This window comes from Danio rerio, chromosome 14 (assembly GCF_052040795.2).
Source record: "Danio rerio strain M-AB ecotype USA chromosome 14, GRCz13ab, whole genome shotgun sequence".
In the NCBI taxonomy this organism is placed as follows: Eukaryota; Metazoa; Chordata; class Actinopteri; order Cypriniformes; family Danionidae; genus Danio; species Danio rerio.
Window position 1 is genome coordinate 18,249,867 of NC_141034.1, and position 25,985 is coordinate 18,275,851.

Here is a 25,985-nt window from a genome sequence, read left to right on the forward strand (position 1 = left end):
ACATTCAGCAAACTGCCCACCCACACAACGGCATCTGCCCTGTTCCCTGAAAATGAAATTTAAAGAAAAGTTTTTTTTTTTAAAGTAAAAGGGACATATTTATTTTACACTTGTTTCACTTCTTGTAAAAACGAGCATTTCTCCTTTAAGGCTACTCACTTTTCAAAGTAGTAGCTAATCATTAATTCATTTTACTTCAGCTTTTTAGGGGTCGCCTCAGTGAAATGAACGGCCAACTATTCCAGCATGTGTTTTTTAAAGCAGCGGATGCCCTTCCAGCTGCAACCCAGTATTGGAAACACCCATACACCTTCACGGCCAGTTTATTCAATTTACCTTTTCACCGCATGTCTTTGGACTGAGGGGGAAACCAGAGCACCCGGAGAAATGTACAGTATATAAAATATGCAACAAAGTACACTAAAGTGGGCCTCCTTGTATATCAAGGGTCTTTATTATGTGCTTGCATTAGAAGGCATTTATTGTTAGGGACAAAATACTTTGTGACTGTTTTATTACAAACAAAAACAAGAAACACTTGTTGCTGTTGAGTTGGGGTAAAGTTACGTTTAGACACTATAGTTAAGTTTTGATAGATTTATAAGTTGTTAAATGGTGTAGGTAAATATTTTTCATTCAATTATTTAAATGGCGGTATTTTAAAATACAAGTGTAATGTGACCGTGCGCCTACAGAAAGTGTGCTGTCAAATTATTCACTTAAACGTTAATACTGATTACCTAGACAAAAATCGAAGTGGGTACTACATTTCTTCAAGAGTAGTATGAGCTTTTCTCCCCTTTGTATAACAGCTATGGGGTATGATTTATAAAATTTGCAGAGAAACCTACCTTAATGTGAACATGCGCCAGATTTTTCAAATTCTAATCAATGATTATGGCTTGTGATGATTTAAAGTGGTTGAAATAAGAATAAATTTAGGGCAAATTTGTTTACTTACATAATTTACTTACAGCTGCGCATATTCCCCCATCACATTAGTTTTTTAAAGATCTATTACTTAGGAAGAATCACGTTTAAAATACTGATGTTATAAATAAGCACTGTTCATTAAAGAAACATTACATTTATTTTGAAATCGGCTCATTTTGAGTCCCCTTTAAAGTTAAACAGTTGAGTTTTACAATTCTTAAATCAATTCAGCCCATCTCCATGTTTGGAGGGAGCACTTTTAGCTTAGTATTAATCATTGAATTAGATTAGACCATTAACATCTCACTTTTTTTTTTACCAAATTCAAAAAAAGACTTGACAATTTTCCTATTTAAAGCTTTACTTCTGTAGTTACATGTGATAAGACAGTCACTATTTTGTAGGCCAATGTGGCTAGGAACTATACAAGCCATATGAACTATTTTGGTCTTGAAAATAGCAACTTTCCTTTTTCTAATGGTAACGAAATGTAACTAATAGGAAAATGATTGAAACTCTGTCATTTTGAGCAAGATGCTAATGGTCTAATTCAATTCGATGATTCATGCTATGCTAAGTGTGCTCCTGCCAGACCGAGATCAGCTGAATGGAACTTTTTTACTTGGGAAAAATGAGCCAAAAAAATTGAAGAGAAAGACCAACCATGTGCATTTTGATGAAAATCAACAAAACAAAGTTCGAGAAGCAGAACCAGACTCCGTTTTAATATCCTTAAGAGCAAATATTAATAGTTTTCATCTGAATGAAGCCTGGCATCAGTTCATTACACAACTGTTCATCATACACTGACATTTCTCCATATTTTCAGCGATAACCATAATGAAGAGGAATCATCCACGCATCAGGATATTTCTCAGCTTCAACATTTAATCACCATTAAAGGTCTGAATCTCCAGATCAGATAGAATGTTCCTGAAAAACAAATGAGAAACAGACTATCAATTTTATTCTTCACTTTCCTTGTTGAACTGACAATTCTATAAAAGCAGCATTTACTTGTGTTCCTCCGAGAGCTCAAACTCCTGCTGGACCCTCTGGAGGAGTTTGGGGGTCTCCGACAAACAGAAGGCGGCAGAGATCTGCACCAGCTCCACTGCCTGAAAGACTTGACCAGCCTCCTTCACACACGTCATGAACTGATTCAGCAGCTCTGCACTTTAGACACCACAACACAACTCCGGTTAGTCAGACAAACCACATGTCAACAAAACACTTATTTATTCAACAATCACTGCTACAAAAACATCTATCTGGGTATCTAAAAGGTGCCTTAGAATGAAATCTGAATATTTAAACATTTTATTTAACCAAAAGGACTATTCTATACGAGTGTCCTTGCCAAAATGAACAGCAAGACTGAGTTTTCTGACTTTTTAGCAATGTTTCCTAACCCTGTTCCTGGTGGCACATTAAGAGTACACATTTGTATGTCTTGTTTATCTGACCCATTCATTTCAGGTTTTGGAGTCTCTTCTAATGTCCTGCTGAGTTGATTCAGGTGTTTTTTTATTAGGAAGAGTGTATGGAAATGTGTACTGTTGGTGTGCCTTCGGGAACTGTGTTGGGAAACACTGCTTTATATGACATCTACACATTAAGTAACTTTTAAGTTACACAATCACCTTCCCTTTGCTGAATGATTGTTTTAAAATTATCCAAAGACACCAATTTCATTCCAACCAGACAGAGCAGCATACATAAAAGCTTTCTAATCCAATTCAGTTTAAACAAAAAGAACAGAGGGAGTATAAAATTCTGAAAACTAGGAAAATATTTCTCTAAAGTTTCCTGTTGTATAAGAGAGCAGAGATGTGAAGGCAACTTCCCCATGATGGACTTGTAAACAAGCTTGCAAAAGCTTTTTTCTCCTTGTCGAATGAGAAGACCAAGCTTCTCTTTTATACAATGTGCAATGATGAGTGGAAGGTTTACAATCACTTATGAATCTAGGTATAGAACAAGGCATACTTGAATAACAAGAGTTCAGTACATCGATATAACTTGGCCTCATGTAAATCCCAAAAGTGGAACATCCTAGAGCAGGGGTGGCCAACCCTGTTCCTGGAGAGCCACCTACCTGCAGATTTTAGTTGCTACCCATAACAAACACACCTGAACCAATTAATTAGGACCTGAACACCACGTGTAATTACAGGCAGGTGTGTTTGATATGGGTTGCAACTGAAATCTGCAGGAAGGTGGCTCTCCAGGAACAGGGTTGGCCAGCCCTGTCCTAGAGGAAAACAGGCTAATCATAACAAAACAAGCTGACAATCCCTATGGGAATATTTAATATGCGTACTTTAGGCTGCATTTTGATTGGCCACAATATTTCCTAGTAAGATTACAATACGTTTTCCATTTTTTTAAGTTTATCGAAGCTTGTAGTATACATATTTTGTACACTATGTAATGCAAAGTATAGGATAACAGGGTAATAAATTAATAATGAAAATTAAATATAATTAATAAATTTTAAAAAATTAAATAAATGTATCTTTTGCTAGTTTAATGTGTATTTTATGAAATCTTCCATGTATGGTTGTAATGTGGCAACATACACATATAATCTGCTGAATAGAGGTATTTCATGCACATTTATGCATTGTCTCATATCACTCAGCTCTTACTGTGGTTTTTCTAGAGGACAGCAATACATTTCACTAAACTCATCTGTTTATGGAGGTTAATATTTATTCTTGCCTGTGTTTTCATTTAGGCTAAACATACAAAATTAAAACATCAAAACATCTTTGTAGGTCCCTTTTGTGGATTATAATTGTAATTTAGCCTGCATTTCACCCAAAACACGACTCAAAGAAACTAGATTACTCTGCTGACATAAAGATAGCTCACTAACTCCTTCTAGCTAAAATAAACCTTTTCACCACATCAGATAAAAATGTTTAATGAGGAATCTTCTCAATTTGTTAATATAATTTTACGCAACTGAAATAGGGTTATTTTGTACAGTTCAGAGTACATTATGCTTTGTGTGTGTTTGCGTCAAAATGTCAAAGCAGCAGATATTCACGACCCTTCTAAATATGGTAATATCAGACCTTTCCCTCCAAGGGTAAAATGCCAAAGTTCTAAATAGACTTGTAAATGGTTTTTGGAGAATTTTTGCACTTAAGCCACATACCGACTATGCAGATATCAGAGAACAATTTAACATATTGTATCAATGCATTCTATGGCACTCCTAAAAACCTTAAACCCTAAAACAACGTATTACGATTCTAATTCTTTTTCCATTTTGCGAGAGCAGTTCTGACTACTTCATAAAATTCTTTTGTTTCTTTAGTGTTTTTTTTTTTCTTTATTTCAAATAGCAATACATTTATTTTAGAGTCAACAGTACTGTCTGTTTAAACAAGTGTTGGAGGATTCATTTGTTCAGTTTAAAAGAGTTGATTCTTTTGAAGCCGCTGTAAATTCTTTTATATTCCATTTTGAGCTAATTTAAAGTTAACGCACTACATAATTGTGCATTACGTGTGCGAGGCCATACAAAACTGTAACAAGCCAAGAAATGCTATCAAAAATCCCAGCTCAAAATACTGTGATCCTGTTCTCTTACCTGGGAACTCTGTTGTGGGTTCTGAAGAGTTTCAGCATTTCCCTAAAGAAGAAAACCTCATGAGTGATGCGCTGAACTCAATTACTGTAGATCTTGATGACATTACAGCTGTCCATATAGGAGCTTACCAGGCTTCTTGTCTCCTGTTAGCGGCTAGTAGAATAGTGGTGACGTCACTGAGAGAACTGGCCGTCCAGCTCATTATGACCTTGCCTCTCTCATTTGTGTCATACATTTTCATTATGTCCAGCGCACAATCAGCAAATGACTCCTGGACCTGGACAGAAACACAAATGTGCATTAGAGATGCATACAAAGTGTGAAAATAAGACAATTTATATAAAGAGTCATCAATTACTTTCACCTATTTTACCCCCTTTTCAAGATTTAAGAGAAGTCTTTTGTGTCTCCAGAATTTGTCTGTAAAGTTTCAGCTCAAAACACCCATCAGACTATTTATTATAGCTTTCAGAATATTAGAATTTTCTGTAACGGTTTTTGTTGCCTGTGGTTTTAATGCTAGTTCTCCCCGCCCACTGTTCCTACGTGCTTGTCAGAGTGTGCCTCAAGTCTCCGGCATCAGATGAACAGCACAGTGACAGACATGAAGGAAGCAGATCTCACGTAACGTTTGTGAGAAATACTACAGTAAGAACTTTACCAATGATTATTTGATGTATTTGATGTGGAGTTAAAGAGTTGATGACACTGACTCGCACACAATGCATTTACAAAGTTCACACACACACACACACACACCATGCATATTTAACTTTGCATTGTTTTTGCATGGTAAATGTGACAGGATACACATTAATATTCACTCCTGTATGGAGATCCGTTATGTTATTGTACAAAATAAACCTGATTTTACGTCCACAAACCGGGATTGAAACGTCTTTTATAATTGTACGGACATGCAGCAATGGTGTTAAAGACAATTAAAATGCAATGTTTTAAAAACTGCACTCCTACATCACATGGTGGGCCTCAAAATGGGAGAGATTTGGATGCTATCTTAACATCAGGAATTACAAAAAAGACTTATTGTGTTTATATTACTCCAATATGACTGTACTTACTATGGGTAAGATGCATATAATAGGTAAGAGGCATCATTGTAAGAGATCATCATTGTACTGTGTTAAAGCAGCTTTACAAAGAAGAAAAAAAGCTATATTTCAGCTTGTGGAGCATGTTTAGTATATCAGAATATATAATGCAGATGTAATTCTAGATTAGATTAAAACTGATTCTTAAAAGAAAGAAAGAAATTGTGAATGAAGTCATCAACAATAGAAGCTTCTTCTATTATATATTCTTCAAACCAATTGATTGAACTGTGACAGATTTCCAAAATGGCTGAACATGAACATCTGTTTTTACTCGCCTTCAAACATTGTTTGTGCTGTTAAGAAATCCTTGTCAAGACAAAACTGTAGTTTTTTTGCATTTTCACCAAAATTCTCATTATAATCTTTGGAACTGTAAAAGTAACCTCTTAAAGTTCAATTTTCTTTATTATAAGTGCACAAATTTATGTAATGAGTAGGCCCACCCGGAATCTGCGCATGCAGAATTCCGCAGATTTTTTTATCATTAATTCTGTTTATTAACTTGAATAAATGTGTGTAAATCTATATTTAATCAGTTTTTTTTATTAATTTCAGTAATATTATTGACTAATGTGAAAATGTTCATCTGATTTATGTCCAATACAGTGTGTACAGTATTATTTTCTGTCTTTTACTAGATATATTATATGACAAACTTGCTTTATTTACCAAATAAAGTGAATCTAATTGGATTTGCATTTTAAACATTAAATAAAAGTTAAAAAGATATTATTTCTGATTTTATATATTAAGGTTTTAGTTATGATACCTCCAAAATAATTCCGCAGAAGTCCGCAGATTTTTACCAAAATTTTCTGCAGAAATAGCAAAAAACGTCCGCAGATTCCGCCTGGCCCTAGTAATGAGGTGGTGAAATGGTTGATTCAAGAAAATAAAAATGTTAATGCTGTTTGCCCTTGGATAAATATAAACGTATAAAAAAATTAGGAACTTAAATAATTGGGCACTTTAACTAAAAATAAATAGGCTTCATTATCCAACAATAAAGAGAAGCAACATGTGTTGAAGTTGAGTGTATCCGCCAATGCTGATCATGTGAAAAATATAATCCTCCAGTTGAATTTAGCCTAATGTAATACCTCCGGACAATGCTTCTCTCTTGCCATCAGTGTCAGCACTTCCTCCACCAGCTGCTGTCTATTGCCATGACCCAACTGTTTCATATCTGTGGAACGGGAAATTATTAATAAAATTTGAGTCTTGCATCTGAATGCATTGCCAAAAATAAATGATCGTCATTCAATCAAGCACCAAAATAACTCTTCAAAAAAACAAGGGTCACAAAAAAACACACAAAAAAAAAAACACATATAGAATAAAAAATTTGAGTGCATCTTAACACTCACTAGCAAATATGTCAAATAAATACGAATTAATACATCACCTTTCCATATTTTTGGGATGAGGTCTAATCTGCTGTCTGTATCAAGTGCTCGCAGGAGATCGGACATGGCATTAGAGCTGGGATAGTAAACCTGCAAGCCAGATCATACATCAGTGGCTCTATTTACACTTGTCTTTTCATGCATTTTTACTGTAGACACACTTCCTCTCTATATGCACCAAACACTTTCTTAGAAAGATTTAATCTTTTTAGGAAAACAATGTGCATTCTGAGTGCGCTTCATGCAGATGAGTGGGCTAAGCAAACCACTTGTACAAAAAACATCCTTTCCTCTCTAAAAAAGTGTTTCCCTCTTACGGACTTCTTTTTTTTTTTTGCAGGTTTGCCACACTTTAATGTTTCAGATCAACAAACAAATGTATATTATTAGTCAAAGACAACATAAGTAAACATGTCATGCAGTTTTGAAATGGAGGTTTTTGTTATTAAAGGAAAAGCCTTGTGCGAAAAAAGTATTTGCCCCCCAGTTAATACACATTAATTCTGGTTTATCACACCTGAGTTTAATTTATCTAGCCACACCCATGCATGATTACTGCCACACCTGTACACAATTAAGAAAATCCCTTAAATAGGACCTGTCTGACAAAGTAGACCAAAAGATCCTCAAAAGCTAGACATCTTTCTCGAATATTTACATTTGTTTAATGATAGGAAACATGAAAAAGTGTGACAAACATGCAAAAACCTAAGGAGGCAAACACTTTTACACACATTTTTTGTTCAAAAAATACCTGCTAAACTACAGTCATTTATCAAGTCACCTATATAATACTACTCTCTTTTGACTTAAAGTGCTTCTTTTGGATAAAAGCCTCTGCTAAATAAATAAATGTAAACGTACATCATTGGTTTGTTAACGTTCCATTTACACCTGGAGCCTGTTTCAGTAAGGAGGTTCAAACAATTCAGAGTTTAAACTTGAACTCTGAGTTGATTTACCGAGAGATTAAAAACTCAGAGTTTTCGGTTTCAGAATAGCGGATCTGAGTTAAGTCATTCAACTTTGAGTAGACCAACTCAGAGTTAAGCGCGCACACCGTGACTATAAAAAGGGATTATCAATGGAGCGCAGATATTACGAGTGACCATGGCAACATCCTAAAAAAAAGAGATCACCATTTCTTTCTCCAGCTGAACTTGATGTGATCATGCAACGTTATAGCAAATATGAGTGTATATACTTTTAAAAAGAAGCAGCCATCAATGAAACGGAGACAGCCTGGGAAAACAGCTGCTTAAGTTAATGCATAATTTTACATTTAAAATATTTAAATATATTTAAGTATAATAAAATAATGTAATGTGTGATGTTTATACATTTTTTCTAAACTTGTATTTATGGTTATCAGTTTTAATAGATTTAACAGTGCACGCGTGTCTGCCTTTTTTTCTTGATCAAGTGATAGAGTTTGATTTAACATTTAGAAGGTAAGCAGTACTAAAATAATTTTTAGAAAGAATAATAATCCCATTAATCTAGTTACAGTACATGTCTAAGGTCAATAAATTTAAGCTAATTATTTATTGTTCTGTGTGCGACAAAAGGTAGGTAATATCTATGTTTCCATCCAAATATATTACATAAATGTATGTGCAAAACTGGAATATTGTATAAAAGATGCGAATAAAGCAGCGTTGCCATCCAACGAGTCAAAGAGAACAAAATCGTCACTTCCTGATTAACTGACGCCAAATATCAACAGTAAAAACAGAATTTACTCTGGTAGAAGAAGCTGCGTCAATTATTTATTTAATAGCCTAAATGTACTTGCGCCTTAGAAGACAATGAACACGTGGGGGCGTTTGAAGCCATGAGACGCGGAGACTCTTGATACGCTCCAGATGCTCGGAGGTAGCCTAATTATATACACTAATACTGAAACAGTTAAGGCATTTTAGAATGACTAAAACAACATTTAAGACGTGTTACAGTGTGCTCAGCCTGCTGGTTTGTCCATTCATACACATTTCCATCATCATATAAAGACCTTTTTTTAATGTACATACTGTAATTTGTTCAGCAAGTGTTTTCATCGTAGTTTATGTGCATATTTTCTATCGAATAAAAGTTTATCCTGCTCAATTTTGCAGGTTTTTTATGCATATTTTCAAAAGTTAAGTGCAACATGATGTTTCCATCAATCGTTTTTATGCACATATCTAAAATGAGCATCAAAATAGGTGGGTGGAAACGTAAGGCTAAGGCGAGAAATACCGCTTCGTCTTTAAAAAAGGGGAGGAGACCAACAGAAACTTTTAGAGAAGTTGAGAATAAAACCTGTTCCTGACCAGGTTAGGTTCACAGAGTAAGTTACCACAGTAACTGACTCTGAGTTAAAATTACCTCTCTTTCAGAAACAGGCTTGACTCACCCTGCTTTCTCGAGTTTGACAAACCTGCCATTTTGAAATGGAAAACCCAGAGTTTCTCTCATTTCAGGGTTAAAATACTCTGAGTTTTCACTTAACCTCCTTTCTGAAACAGGCCCCAGGCCACTTAAACATGTTTTGTTGTAGGTGTAATGAGTTTCACATCACTTCCTAAAAAGGTTTATAAGATCATGTTGCAATCTTGAATGCAATTCAGAGTGAAGTGGCTCCTCCTACTTTCCCACAAACAAATATTTCTCCGATCATAGAAGCACACAAAGTGGCCAGATGTAAATAATCCTAATACATTTCATCACAGTTCACATGAAGCAGTGTATGACTATTTTTCACTCACTGAAGGAACAAGATCTCTGTACCACTTCATCACCACATCAATGTTCTCCATCATACAAAGCAGACTGAAGAACCATGCACTGAAACAGAAAAAAAGAATAAAGAGAGATCAACAAAATAGTCAGAATTGTCAATGATTTAGTTAGGGAACACTGCATTTTATTTATTTATTTATTTTGGAAATAGGAATGAATGAATAAATGCAACTGATTACCCTTTACATGTCTGCCTCTTTTGCAAATATTTTCATAATATAATATAAACAATGTTATGCTTCCATTCTAATGATGTACAATTTCATGCAAAAGCTGGTCAAAACCCTACCTGTAACAGCATTTAAGTAACAGAGCAACTTGAGTGATCTATTAAACCATTAAAGGTAGGGGGATTCAGACCAGAGTATCCCCCAACAAATGAAGGAAAAACATGTGTTGTACCCTTTGTTAACCTTATTACAAATGTCAAAAAAAACATCATAAAGCTTAAATAATGAGTGCCGAACAGGAAGAGTGGGCACCCGTGAACACAAGCACCACCTTATTTGCTTCATTGCGCATCTGCAGAACTTCTGAATTGATTGACAGACAGTGTGTACAGAGTAAACTGAGTAACACAAACATTATTAAACAGACATGAAAAGGAGCTAAAAAAAAAAAAAGTAAAGTTTAAAGTGTTGTATAAAACAAAAGCAACTCATATATCCAGCCAGTTTGGAAATATTTGTCTGGCTTACCTTGAAATAGTAGAGAGAAAAAAAATCTTTGCTATTTCTATTCTACTATGCTAGCTAAGGTGGCTGTTGATTCTAGGTAAATTTAGGCCCAATCCTAATTCTATTTTTGTACCCCTACCGCTTCCCCTTGAAACAAAGTGTGAATGAGAAGGGCTCCAAAATTTACCCCAAAGAAATGGGATAGCATTACAGCACCTACACATGTCATCATATGTCATCGCAATCTCTTGCTTCATATGAGATTGACGATGGCGACTGCTGTAGTTATTCCAATTGCTTTATTTTTGGTATTTATCTTCAGGAAATCATCAGCATATATCATAACAATCTAATGTGGCAATAGAATCGTAACTGTCCTGTGCATTTACACAGTGGCCATATTCATCTATGTAAACGCACCACAAACAACATTAACATCATAGCAGACACTGTAAAAAGGTAACTCTCAGCCACTAAACTTTTCTGACAGGGGATTTGAGTGTCATCGAGTGTCAGAATGTTGTGGGACTGCTATACAGGAGTTATGATTATGGATTATAGATTTATAGATTATAAATTTAAAGTTTTTTTTTTTAAGTTTTTAAGTTAAATAGTTTTTTAAAAGTATGACGTTAAAACACAAACACGGTTATGAATATATAAAACATATGTTTGTTTGTTGTAATAATAACAAGAAATTCAAATTTGTGGATCTCCTTACTTCCGGGTATCTACCCCTTCCCTTTAGTCCTACGCCCTCAAGCTAAAGAGAACTTGGACACCCCTACCCCTTCACGGGAATGAGCAAAATAAGTGGTAGGGGGTAAGTGGAAGGGCTAAGGGGTAGAATTGGGATTGGACCATATTGTTTTAGACGCGTTACAAACTAAGCACACAGAGAATACCAAACAACGGGAATATCAAAAACTGAAATCTGATATATTTTTATGACCTGTACTTTAAAATTGTTGAAGGTAGACTTTAAGAATAAACTAGTATAGTTTACTGGTCATGTATTCATTTATTTGGTGTGTGGTGGTACTGCCTGCACACTACAAAAGTTCCTTCAATTAGTAGTGTGACTTTAGTAAAACAAATCTGGTAAGGAAAAATTTCCTGTAATATTAAAGACGTGATAATTTTTTTATGAAGTTTGTGAATTTCAAATTCACATTAATAAACTACATTTAAAAAAGTAAGAAACGAATCTAAAACTACACAGCATCCTGATATTTGTAGATTTAATTCAGGCAAACTATAGCATACAACCATACATTGCATACTCAAAAATGATATAAAATCTAATACCAAATTAGCATTTAAAACTTTTTAATACTTAAAGGACATTAAATTTCTCTACATCGATTTATCAACTTTTATTACTTTAAGACCTCGCGGACACCCTCCTTTGTGTGATACTTTCAGGCCAAAGAAACCCTTTTGTTGATAAACTTGTGTGGTCAGTGGCTTGGCATGTTTTTTTCACCTACCTACTTATTTGATTTACATGCTTTGTATAGCCATCTCCACCTAGCCACTCCCCACCTCCTAAAAACACATTTTAGACAGGACATCTTCGTCTCAATTCAGACCTGATTTCAGACTTGCTGCAGACTACAGAATTGTAGGAGACTCCTGGAGGCTCTTGCAGACGCATGGACTTCTTAAAGACGATGTGTGACTGCAGACTAACCAATATGTCTCTATAAAGAAATGTATTGCTTGTTCGAGTCTCCTTGACTGGGTTCTCATCTCATTTTTTTCCAATAGGTTAGAGGCAGGGTTATGTGTGTGCATTAAAAGCATTGCATACTGTTCACTTTGCAACTGCATCAAGTCTGCATCCAGACCGATCTCCATGCTGCACAAAAGATCTGGGCATGGCCTTGGATATGTTCTACCATTTTTTTATATATTCAGATGATCTCAGAATGTGGCAGAAACACTTCTAGATAAGATTAGCATTATTTTTGACTTGCATCAGATCAGTAGTATCTCCCTCAATTTAAAAAATATAGTTTCAATAATTTCCCGTTTAAAAATTTGAATCTTCTGTAGTTACACTGTGTACTACAGACAATCAGAAAATGGAAAGTTGGTATTCTTTCATTCTGGTGTAATAATCAAGAAACTTTACTGCTGTTGCATTGCTGAAGCAGGCACAATGATAATGTGCATTAATATTACCCATATTGGCCTATTAAATTTTAAATGGGAATATTATGAAAATATAACTGTTCACATTACAGTTTTGCAGTCATTGACTTGAGTCAATCACTGTTTGTAATGTTCAATTTTAGTTTTTTTGTGTATTTATTTTCCTCACCGCTTCTTACTCTACTCTTAGGTTTCTTATTGGTTCCGTTAAGAGTTGATCATCATTATGACAGTGCCAGTTCCACCAATCCCAGAACGAGCAATGAGGATTTAAAGATCCAACAGACAGGTGTGTAGTGTGCGCTCTGCCTTGGCGTACCTTCACAAATACGAATACGAATGTGGGCAACTTTAGGCAGTTATGCAGCAATGATGGTATTTCTTCAGCCCAGACAAAATAAATGTGAGCCTAAAGTGGCCCACCTATACAAGGGCAAAGGGAAGCCAAAGATTCAAATTTATAAATGGACCATTTAAGGCAAAGATTTGGCACTCATGGCAAAATGTAATCTGAATGTGAGCCCATGTGGAAAATTATAAATTTGGCCCAAATGACAGAGGACAAATGTGGGCCATAGTTGACAAATTAGTGACATTGTCATGTAAGGGTAATCTAGGTGTTAACCTAAAGTGGCTCACACTTGTAGGTGCAAATGTAGCCCAGTTATCTTAAGACATATGTGGGCCACTTTTGGCAAATATTTGGCACAGTAAGCTCTGGCTATTGCAGCTGTGAGCCAAATGTGGCCCAGAGAAAATAAGGCAAATGTGGCCCAGTTATTTTAAAACGTATGTGGGCCACTATTGGTGAATATTCAGCACAGTAACCTCTGGTTAATGCAGCCGTTAGCCTATAGTGGCCCAGAGAAGATATAGCAAATGGGGCCCAGTTATCCTAAAACAAAACAGACTACTTTTGGCAAATTTTTGGCACAGTTAGCTCTGGCTAATGTGGCTGTGAGCCTAAAGCAGCCCAGAGTAGATATTGCAAATGTGGCCCAGTTATCTTAAAACATATGTGGACCACATAGACTAAAGTCACCATCATGGAGAAAAGTGTTCACTTTAGTTGGGCTTATAGCCCTGAACCTCTTAATATAAATTTTATTTTGGGCTGCTCTAACTTTTAAGAACTTTGCTAAAAAAGTTTGTTCATTACAGCAAGCAAAATGAAGTGAGGCACAACCTGTGATGAAATAATATAATTCACTGATGTTTACCATGTTTAATCCATTATTAGAAGTAATAGGCCAGATCTGGGCCAGAATAAAAGCAAACTGTGGCCTAGAAGAGGGTTAGTTCTGGTTCATTTAATTGAATTCTGGCTACTATGTGATATTGCTTTGGCTTTTTTGCGACCCAGATCTGACAGACAGAAGAGGACCATCCTAGAGCTACCATTTCATTCAGTATGTGGTCCAGATGTAAGTGTCTAGTGTGGGCCGGATCTGGGCCAGAATAAAAGCAAACTGTGGCCTAGAATAGGGTCAGTTCTTGTTCATTTGGTTGAATTCTGGCTGATATGTGATATCGCTTTAAGTGCCCAGAAAAGCACTATATAAATGTAAGGAATTATTATTATTATTATTGCTATGACTTAATTGTGGCCCAGATCTGGCAAACAGGAGTGGCCTGCCCAAGTGCCATCATTCGATACCCTATGTGGGCTGGATTTGAGCCACTTTAAGTAAATGCTTTGATGGTGGTTGTGTGATTCTAAACGGAGCATTCTTGTAAGGTTTGTTTTATTTTAGATATATTTTTTTAGATTAGTTTGAGTGTTTTGCCCTGTGTAATTTTGAGTTTTGTAGATCGGTTTCATTTTCATTAATTATTTTTGTCACCTAGTTTAGATGTTACACTTAGGGATTGTTTTGTTAATTTCTTTGACTTGGCTTACAATCATTGTTTTCATTTAAGAGAATATTGTAAATGTTTATTTTTTTTTCTCCATTTATTATTGTTACATCATTTGTTTAATCCATTGAGTAAAAAAAGCTTAAATTCATAATTGATTCCTGCCTCATTCTTGATCTGTCGCACACATTACATTTGTCTAACCTAAATTATACAGCATCCCTTTAAACATCACAAAACATGTAACACTGTTTGAAAAATTATACAATTTTTATCATCCATCTAAAAATAATGCTTCTGCTAAACAAGTTTCCTATCAGCTCGCTCTCTATTTACTCACTAGTAGATGCTCTGCTGGAAATCACTTCCCATAAATCTCCAGTTGTCTCCGACCCCCAGCAGCTCATGAACCCTGTAGGCCTGCTCCATGTCTTTAGTGTCAAGACACTGTAGATAGAGATGCCAAACAGGGTCACACATTATACGAACAAGATCAAAACTAACATACCAGCATTTATTGACGCTTGTTTACTTACAACCCGCATAGCAGTGGTGAAGAACTGAGCTGGAAAAACAAAAGCAATGCTAAAGTCAGTTAACTATTTATTTAGTTACTGTTGTCTCAAGGCACTTTTAAAGTCATCAATTGCTGCCCATATTATGCGACTTTAAAATTTCTGCCATTTGTTTTAAAGGTCATCTAAAAAAAAGTTTACGTAAAACCAGTAAAAATCTGTCGGCAACAGTTTGTTCAAGCATTGGGTCTTTAAGGGATAGTTCAACCAAAAATATGTGAATCATTCTAATTAAGTGAATAGAAAAACAAAAGCACATACCATCATCAGGGTCCTGTGGAGTAAAGCTCTTTCCCGACACCTCATTCATCACTTCCACTAAAACATCAGTTGGAGTCTGAACCTGGGCACCTGCAAAGCATGATGGGAAATGTATGACCACATATTCCTCTGATTTCATAAAAGATTGAGCCATTTTATATAGTACCTGATCTATAAAATATGGCGAGCAGGTGATTGTAAGAAGCCAGACTGGGCTCTAAAACAAAAAGGACCAAAACATTAAATAGCAAAATATATATTAAAGTGAATAAGCAGATAACACAGATAACACTGGGAAAAAACAATCCCACAACACACCGATAGACAGAACTTTCATCTCACTGATCACAGGAAAGGCCTGTGATCTTCCCAGCGCACCACAGCGTCTTAAAGACTTCAGGATGGCATTCAACGTCAGAAGATTCGGCTTGACCTTTTGCTCTGCCATCTGCTTTAAAAGATCCTTCAGAACAAACACAAGCACACACACTGAGATTATGTAAAGAAACTATTTAAAGTATTAGTTCACCCAAAAACTGTATTTATGTTATTAATTACTATTCATTTCTGTTATATGAACAAAAGCATATTACAGACTTTTTTAAATGAGTGCTTTTGGAACTTTATATTATGAAGTTAAATGGAAATATTTTTGGTTTCTTTTCTGGAGTTTTAACATTTTGGGGCTGTAGACCCTTTTCACATGACGCCACACAGTGTATCATTACTTCCACCTACGCAGAACTTCCCATTGAGAACTCAACCAGTCAGCTGTATATTTACTACAGACACGGTTAGTCTGTGACTGCAGCTGTATTTGTAGCGGAGAAGCGGATAAATGAAATGAGGTCATTGTAAAAGGGGTCTATTGGTGTCTGAGGAGAATGAGGGAGCTTTTGTATTTTATAAAAAAATTATCGTAATTTATGTTCTGAGGATCAATAAAGGTGTTAGAAAATTGGAACAACATGAGGATGAGTAATTAATATTTCATTTTTGGATAAAGTAACCCTTTAAGTAAGCGACCTCATAACTAAATCTAACTTACATACCAGTATCAGTTCCCATTTTTCATTGTACTTTGGCCGGACTGCAGGGACGGCTGCGAGCAGGGCATTGAAGATGTGGACATCAGCTATTGAAGAAGAAGAAGCAGAAGAAGGGCAAACAAGTGTGTGTGTTTGTTACTTTTTACTGATCCATAAAATCTTATAAACTGTAAATGTATTTGCATATTCACCTTTAAGTCGGTTGTTGAGCAGGTCAGTGTAGGTGCTAAATGCTTGGGTGTAAGCAGCATGCTAAGAAATCAAACACAGTCCCACTTTTAGTCCCATTCTGGATTTAAACTAAACCTATTAAACTTAACAAGCACAAATTCCCTTGTGTGTTACCTTCACCATGCCTCGGATAAGAGCGCTGTATGAACGCGTGTTCGGCTCTGACAGTAGCCCAAAAATTCTCTCAGCGTTATTATTCTCTCTGAAAAAAAATAAATAAATAACAGATTTTTTTTAATGCTCAACATGATCACATTCAACTGATGAAAACACATTATAGGCATCAAAAGTGTTAGAAGTAGTCAAATTCAAAACATTACTGTTTAAAATAAGGTTTCGATTTTAATATTATAAATACACATCTTTATCATTTTTAAAAAACTAAGTATAAATGTTCAAAACAGTTCTTGTTAATATTGTTAAAACCATGAAGCATCTGAATATATTACCGTTTCCTGAAAAATGTATTTAATTTTTTAAATTGTTGATCAGGTTTAACTTGGAAGTTTCATCTTCCACCCTCTGTTATCACTTACTTCCATGAAGTCTTCAGCAAATCAGAAGCCTTGGGTGATCTTCCTTTTTTAGTTTGTGTTTCATCCTGGATGTCTTCCTGGGGTTTTACCATGGGTAAAGGGGTGAAAGGCATAACATTTAAAAATGAACAACAACTGATCTTCATCTTCAGAGGCCTGTTGCACAAAGCCAGTCCATTTTTAGCAAACTCCGATGCTTGGACTCAAGAAGATGCTTTGATTCATTTGATTCGGGTTTCATTGCCTTGGTAACTTAAGCTACAAGGTCAACCTGAAAAGCCAAACTTAACCAGCTCTGTGGAAAATAACAGCCACAAAGCTTATCTTGCTGTTCATTATTTAGATTAATGAACCTACATTATTAAAATCAGTTTGACTTATTTGCATTGATATAATAATATTTGCTTTAAGTTTCCTTCTCAAATTTAAGTATGCCAGTGTTGATTTCTTCCTGTATTGAAATTCATTATTTTATTCTGATATCAATATCTCTGATATTCTGATATAACATAAAATATATAACATAGTAAAACATGCTGATATAACATAAAAGTGAATTGCCTTGCGTTGAAGAAATAATCAAACTGATGCTCTCATGCTGCATCTTGATGGATCTTCAGCTGCAGAGTTAATCACAAACTCTAAATTAAACGCCAAGTTTACAGGGAACGTTTATATCAAGAGTTGTGAATCCATTTAACCAAGAGCCCAATTTGAAGAAGAGTCAATGTGAAAACTATGTAATCTGTTAACACTTAGGTTTTCCGTATGTAAAACCTGAGAAAGCAGGATAAGTCAAGTCCATTTCAAAAACTCTTTCAGGTTTGACATACCTCTCATTCCAAAATGGAAATCCATGTTTAACACATTTCAGGAATAACATACTCAGGGATTTCATTTAACCTTCTTAATCAAAGGATTTGTTTGGGTTTTGTCAACTAAAACCTTACTCTGCAAGCCAGGGTTTGTTTGACTACTTTTGTACAACAGGCATCAGAGCTCCATGAGAGAGTCTTTTTATGGGTATGTTGCCTCAATTTATTTAAGAGAAACACTCATCAAATCACACAGAAACTTAATCGTTTTAACAACAATCCATCCAAATAAAATTTTGGTTGATTACTATAATACATTTTGAAGAATTGTGGCAGAAATGTGTTACAATTATCCAATATTATATGCTTAAAATAGTACAGTATTTAACAGATTGATAGTATTTTACAACATAGTAATAACAACAACATTAATAATGAAATTGTATTTTATAGGCTAATTCCACATAACTGCACACGGTTGTTCTTTCCTGTTTTGATTTAAATAATTTTCATGGAAATTTGAAGAAAAAAAAAAACAAGCAAAAGTAGTAGTATTACTAATAAGAATATTCTTAGTAGACTTCATCTTTCCAAGGCCAAGCTGGCAAGGATGTATTCCTCTGTTGACCCTATCTGTATGCATAAAGTCCCCTGTTACATTAGGCCATATGTTTTGGTTCTGTCCCAGATTATCTGTATTTTGATCAAATGTTTTTTTTTTTTTTATCTTACTCCAGAATACTTTGTAAAGATGTTTGTGCAAATAACTGCTGTCTTTGGTATTGTATATGAAAATAACAATTTGTCAAAAAGTGAATTGGACTGCATTGTCTTTACTTCTCTTTTGGCAAGACACTTGGTTGTAATCAATTGGTAGCAATCATTTCACCCCTTCTTTTTAACAGTGGGCCAATGATGTGTTGCATTTCCTTAGTTTGGAAAAAATAAGACTCGATTTAAAAGGTTTCAGGTCCAAGTTCACTGCTAAATATAACTGTAAGTGGACAAAATTATGCTAATACTGTCAGGCTTTGCTTGTATTGTATTGATGTTGTCTTCATTTTTTGTTGTTGTTTTGTCTTTGTTTATATGTACACAATGTTAAAGCACTGTTTATATTTATGTTGTGTTGTTAGTTATGTTGATTAATGAATGTATGTTTTTTGACTATTTAAATCAATAAAAAGGGAGGGATAGTATTAGTAGTACAAATTCATTTATATTCATTTGCTAATAAATTGCTGTTAAGTTGAACAAGTTTCATGCTATTAAATAAATGCACAAGAGTTATGATAATTAAAATTTATATTAACAATTAAAATGCATTTTAGAAAACAGAAAAGCAACAAAAGGCCCTACTCTGCACAATGTGATTAACAATTTTGTCACCAATGCAACAGATCAACTTATGATGTTATGCTCCTTACCATTTCCTCGCTCCGCTGTTCCGCTTCAAAAGTCTCCTGCACAGGATCAGCTTCTCCATATAAACAGATCAGATCTAACAGATCATTGGTCAAGTCCAAAGACACTGATGTGCCTGCACAATACACACCATCAATAATCCAGTGACACTGTTAAACCAAACACACATCTGCCATATATCACACAGAACATCTTGATCCTGCATGTTCTCACCAGCCTGCAGCAGTTGGTCATATAAATCCACAGCAGCTTTGACTTTCCTCAGCTGAATTCTTTCTTTGAGAGCCGCTTCAGACACATCCTCTAACTGAGCATCCAGAGTCTCTGGCATTAAACACTTCCAAGAGAAGAAAAAAAAAATATTATTTAACATGCACAAACATGAGCCCTTTTAAGCAAACTAAAAGGGAAAAAAACTCACAGGAATATGAGGCTGTGCGTAGTCTTTCTCAAAGTATTTTGGGTACTTATTGATAAAATATTTGGCTGCATTTCTGCCTGACTCCTGGGAGCGGCAAAATAGTTTCTGTGTAGGAGAAATAAAGTCGTCAGTGTTTGTTTTCGTGTAATGCACATCTCTGTGTACGCTATTACATCTTGCAGTACATATAAAATACACACAAACACACACACACACACACACACACACACACACACACACACACACACACACACACACACAAAGGAATACACACACACAATCATTGTTTCAATAAGTACCAAATAAATAAAAAAGCTAATAAATGTACACAACTGTTGTAAACCGTATAATGAAATTAGGGAAGGACCGAAATGAAAATTCTTGGCCAAAACCGAAACAGAAGAAACCAAGGCTGGAAACTGAAATACTGGAATAAATTATGCCAATTATTAGTACCATTGCATTTATGGCTATGACTGTGACCTAACCTTACTAAAATCAAGGCATTGCGATTGCACAAATTAATATTAAAGTTTCAGAATAAGTCAATAACAAATTATAAAATTATTTATTTAACACATTGCAACAATGGGTTTAACACATGCCTATTCCCGCAACTAAATAAACTAAATACAGTCGCAATTCTAAGTAACAAAGTCAGAATTGCGAGTTAAGTCTGAATTGCGAGTTATTAAGTCAGAATTCTGAGATAAGTCAGAATAGCGTGTTAAGTCAAAATTGCAAGTTATAAAGTCAGAATTGGATATTAAGTCAGAATTGCAAATTACTAAGTCAGAATTGCGAGTTATTAAGTCAGAATTGTGAGTTATTAAGTCAGAATTCTGAGTTATTATGTCAGAATTGCTAGTTATAGAGTCAGAATTGCGAGTTATTAAGTCAGAATTCCGAGTTATTAAGTCAGAATTCCGAGTTATTAAGTCAGAATTCCGAGTTATTAAGTCAGAATTTTGAGTTATTAAGTCACAATTCCGAGTTATAAAGTTAGAATTGCGAGTTATTAAGTCAGAATTGGAGATATTAAGTCGGAATTGCTAGTTATTAAGTCAAAATTGCAAGTTACTTCAGAATTGTGAGTTATATAGTCAGAATTGCGAGTTATTAAGTCAGAATTCCGAGTTATAAAGTCAGAACTGCAAGTTAAGTCAGAATTGTGAGTTGTATAGTCAGAATTGCAAGTTATATAAGCAGAATTGCAAGTAATTAAGTCAGAATTCCGAGTTATAAAGTTAGAATTGCGAGTTATTAAGTCAGAATTGTGAGTTAAGTCAGAATTGTGAGTTAAGTCAGAATTGCGAGTTGTATAGTCAGAATTGGGAGTTATATAGTAAGAATTGGGAGTTATATAGTCAGAATTGCGAGTAATAAAGTCAGAATTTCGAGTAATAAAGTTAGAATTGCGAGTAATTAAGTCAGAATTCTGAGTTATTAAGTCAGAAATGCGAGGTAAGTCAGAATTGCGAGTTATAAAGTCAGAATTGGAGTTATTGGGCCCTATCATACACCAGGCGCAATGCGTCGCAAGGCGCAGTGTAGAGGTCTGCATTCCAGCCGCGGGAACCGACCAGATTTCTACGGCGCGGGTATAAATTTCCGAAAAAATCACGGGAGCGGTCGGTAACGGGTTTAATTTGGGACGTGAGCGGGCTGTCTAGCAATATCGCTCCCGAGTCCTGAGTGAGCACGCGTATGTATGTGTGTAAATGAAATAGCGCGATGCTGTGTTTAGCTTGTTTGTTGCAGTGTGTGTGTATGTATGTATGCGCGAATGGGGGGGGGGGGGGGGGTGGGGGGTGGATGTGTGTGTGTGTGTGTGTGTGTGCGTGCGCGCTTTGCCTCATTGCCTGTGTTTGTGCTTGGTGCTTATGAGTGTGTGTTAGACGGCGCGCGCGCGCGCGAATGAGAGAAAGCTTTGTCTGTGTGTGTGTTTATACAGACAGCTTGTTATAGGCTGTCTGGACTGTATAACTGGGTGATTTTTCGGTTTTGTTCTCCCCCCGCTCTTTAGCAGGATCGGGCGCGGCGGATAGAAAACGGGGCGGGTCGGGCAGCGGGACATCAAGTGCTTAATATAAGCGGGAGCGGTCGGGTTCCGGCTAAAACCTGGTGGGTGCGGGCGGGAGCGGGATTCAAAATTTAGTCCCGCGCAGATCTCTAGCGCGGTGCAAGTGTTATTTTACTAGTTTCAGCTTGACGCAAGTGTCGTTTTGCTGTTTTGCACCACGTTGTTTAAATAGCAAATGCATTTGCGCTCAAATGTGCGCCCATAGGCGTTCTGGTCTAAAAAGGTAGGCGCTCTGAGGTGCACTGCTGGCACGTTGCTATTTTGAGAATCTATAATAGATTTTCATTAGACCAAAACAAACCCGGTCTAAACTCAGAATTTCGAGTTATAAAGTTAGAATTGCGAGTTGTTAAGTCAGAATTCTGAGTTAAGTCAGAATTGCGAGTTATTAAGTATTAATTGCGAGTTAAGTCAGAATTGCGAGTAACATAGTCAGAATTGTGAGCTATAAAGTCAGAATTCCCAGTTATAAAGTCAGAATTGGAGTTAAGTCAGAATTGCGAGTTATTAAGTCATAATTGCGAGTTATAAAGTCATAATTGCGAGTTATAAAGTCAGAATTGCGAGTTAAATCAACATTGCGAGTTATTAAGTCAGAATTGCGAGTTATATAGTCAGAATTGCGAGTTAAGTCAGAATTGCGAGTTATAAAGACAGAATTGAGAGTTATAAAGTCAGAATTGCGAGTTATAAAGGAGTTTCCTGTTATGGCGACTGGCCATAAATGGAGTGTTAAAGACTCTTTCTTTAGGTTCTCAGCTTGTGATCTAGTATGGTTTCACAGCCCAGGTTCCCCAATTAAGACGAGGAGGACACAGTATTTGGTTGACACTTTTACTGAACAAATGTGAACTAATACAGCCCTTTTTCTTTAAGCCCAATATAATGTCTATGTATATGTCTGCAGCTTCCACGTACACCACATGAGGGCCCTCTTACAATATGAAACAAATAACAGCTGCAACAAAATGTAAATCAAATCACTGTTACACATATAATAGATCAATAATATAGAAATCTTAATTTTAGACTTTGAGGAATTACACAACTTACAGCTAAAAGTTTCAGGTGCTCTATTTAATGCTTTATAATTGTTATTTAAAGCCTAGTTCAGCAACCCTATATATTTCCCTTTTGAAAGCGTGATAAACAATAAAAAGTCAGATATAGGGTTTTTGTTGTGACTATGGGCTAATGTGCATGCGTCTTTAACACTCAATTTAAGGTAAGTCAGCATAACTCCTTTTTAATTTGCAATTCTGACTTAACTCAAATTTGCGACTTTATAACTCAGAATTCTGACTTAACTCGAAATTGCAACTTTATTACTCAGCATTCTAACTTTATAACTCGGAATTCTGACTTCCTAATCTTTTTTTTTTATTCACTTGCAGGAACAGGCTTCCATAGTTTTCACTTCTGGATATGGGGACTAAGTAGAGTAAAAAAATAGCAATTTTTTTAACCCAATAAATCCATCGATAATATGCATTTTTTTATATGGTCAATCAAATTAACCTAAACGATAAACAAAATGCAACAAATATTTGGTGGCAGACTATTTTGATTATTTAAAAATATCATTATTTAAATATATTGTGTAAATATTATTATACTATAGGCTTATATTACAGGTGACTGTCTTTTGAGTGCACCTGAAAATACATGTATGCCATTCTCATAGAGCTTGAGAAGCATTCAGTTATTTATGATCTATAAAATTAGTAACATAAAAAGTTACAGGTTAAGAAAAAAAGCATGGAAGGAAGTTGCTGTAGGCCTTGGTGCAGATGAAAAGTGAAAATAATAAGTGAGTAAATAAATACAGTTGAAGTCCGAATTATTAGCCCCCTTTGAATTTTTTTCTATTTTTTAAATATTTCCCAAATGATGTTTAACAGAGCAAATACATTTTCACAGTATGTTTGATGATATTTTTTCTTCTAGAGAAAGTCTTATTTGTTTTATTTTGGCAAGAATAAAACCAGTTTTTAATTTTTTAAACACCATTTTAGGAACAAAATTATTAGCCCCTTCAAGCTAATTTGTTTATCGATAGTCTACAGAACAAACTATCATTACACAATAACTTGCCTAATTACTCTAACCTGCCTAGTTAACCTAATTAATCTAGTTAAGCCTTTAAATGTCACTTTAAGCTGTATAGAAGTGTCCTGAAAAATATCTAGTAAAATATTATTTACTGTCATCATGGCAAAGATAAAATAAAACAGTTAAAAATTAGTTAATAAAACTATTATGTTTAGAAATGTGTTAAAAAAATCTGCTTTGTGTTAAAAGAAAAATGGGAAAAAATAAACAGGGGGCTAATAATTCTGACTTCAACTGTATATCGTCTCCTTGGAATTATAAGGTTCTGTCTGCGTTCTAAATGATTTTGAGATATTGATCTTCAAAGTTTGTACCTTCCATATAGCAAACAGTATGTGTGTAACATTTGTTTTTGTTTTTTTAATAAAAACTCTTAAAATGTAAACAACTTATAAAAAAATCCCATAATGTATACAAGTTGTCATTTAATAAAAATATGTCAATAACTCAATTTTGACAAAAATGGTGGATAGAACCTTATAATTCAAACGTGATGAAAAATACACACTTTTTATAACTAGATAGAATAGACAGAGATAGATTGTTCTAGGCAACAGCCGATAATCAGCTACATGCTGCAAATGCAGTCGGTGTGAAAGCCAAATGCCTGTGAGCTAAGCATGCGCTACTTCTGCAAAACGATCTTGCGGCAATTTGTAACGTTCTGAATTAGTGGCTAATTCATATGAATTCATACTATCTTATTCAAACAATTTATGAATAAGAAAATAAGCATTATGATTTGCTTCATCATAAAATACTGTTTCGGCCGTGTTCAAAATCAGCCTATAAATTATGCACTTATTAATGAGGCTTAAGACTTAAAACCTGCAGAAACCCTGAATAATAATAATAATAATAATAATTGTTAGTCTAATTGTGTGAACTAAACATGTTCAGTAGCAAGTTCGATTATGAAGTTACTTACAAAATCTGATGCTGTTTTTGGAGTGAGAAATGAATCATCCTGGAGTCTGTAATCTGATGCAGTTGGATCCTTGAACACACAGACACACAATAACAATATTCGATTGACATTACATGACATTGTGCTTTTAAAATGAATATTAGCATTACCAGATTAACATACCCTTTTCACAGTGGAAGCCAGTGCCTGCAAGACAGCCTCTTTGCTCCTGATAAAGAAGGTAATTACTCATTACTCATTATTACTACTCATTATTACAAACTTAAAAATAGAAATCAGTTTAGGTGAATTGATTAGTGGTTTCATTAGTGTGGTCATTTCTGAATATTACATACCATGTTTTTTTCTTTGGAATGACTATTTCCTCTAAAACAAACAAACAAACAAACACACTTGATTAAAAGATAGATATTTCTGAAAACACATTGCTGTAACTTTTATTTCAAAGAGACAGAAACTAATCGTCTAACCTTGTGAAGAAACATCAGGTTGTTGATACGCTGCAAAACTTCTATAAATAAACAACATAAATACCATGTTTAATAAAAGCGGATAAGATGATAATAATTCGCAGATACGATATGACAGATACAGCCCCTTGAAATGACCTAGAGACAAACAGTCATTTATATAAAAACGTAGAGATTACAAGAAAAAAAATGACCAAAAAGGCCCTGATATATATATATATATTTTTTTTTACATTTATCTTACCTATTAGTCCATGACTTCTGCAGATGGATGCGCAATATTTTGCTACTCTTACAGGCATGATGCCTGAGAGCTTGCGAACAGGAGGACGCCATGACACCCAATCGTGTGCCTAAAAATAATTTCGTTGCACGTTCACAGTGCTTTTAATTAGTTCTATAGTACAACCGAAATCGTCCTGCAGAGGGCACCTAGACGCTCAAAATGAAATCGTCCTGCAGAGGGCACCTAGACGCTCAAAATGCGATGACCAAGCATCCGGTTGTGATTGGTCGATCAAGTGCAGCGCTTAGAAAAGAAATAGCAAT

The 25,985-nt window shown here is 35.1% G+C and overlaps 1 protein-coding gene across 1 annotated transcript; it reads right to left on the minus strand.

Moving 5' to 3' along the window:
- Positions 1 to 1,630: 1,630 nt before the first annotated feature.
- Positions 1,631 to 25,796, minus strand: ptcd3 (pentatricopeptide repeat domain 3). The gene is made up of 24 exons (NM_001037372.3): positions 25,681 to 25,796; positions 25,437 to 25,477; positions 25,302 to 25,332; positions 25,129 to 25,174; positions 24,967 to 25,035; positions 19,844 to 19,948; positions 19,636 to 19,759; positions 19,425 to 19,537; positions 17,183 to 17,259; positions 16,761 to 16,848; positions 16,607 to 16,667; positions 16,419 to 16,501; positions 15,685 to 15,829; positions 15,533 to 15,583; positions 15,367 to 15,456; positions 15,067 to 15,095; positions 14,871 to 14,977; positions 9,806 to 9,884; positions 7,058 to 7,148; positions 6,753 to 6,838; positions 4,666 to 4,814; positions 4,538 to 4,579; positions 1,951 to 2,109; positions 1,631 to 1,866 (listed from the first exon to the last, which is right to left on the minus strand). Exons 1-24 carry the CDS (start codon positions 25,770 to 25,772, stop codon positions 1,821 to 1,823), a joined length of 2,004 nt encoding a protein of 667 aa, NP_001032449.3. The 5' UTR covers positions 25,773 to 25,796; the 3' UTR covers positions 1,631 to 1,820.
- Positions 25,797 to 25,985: the final 189 nt, after the last annotated feature.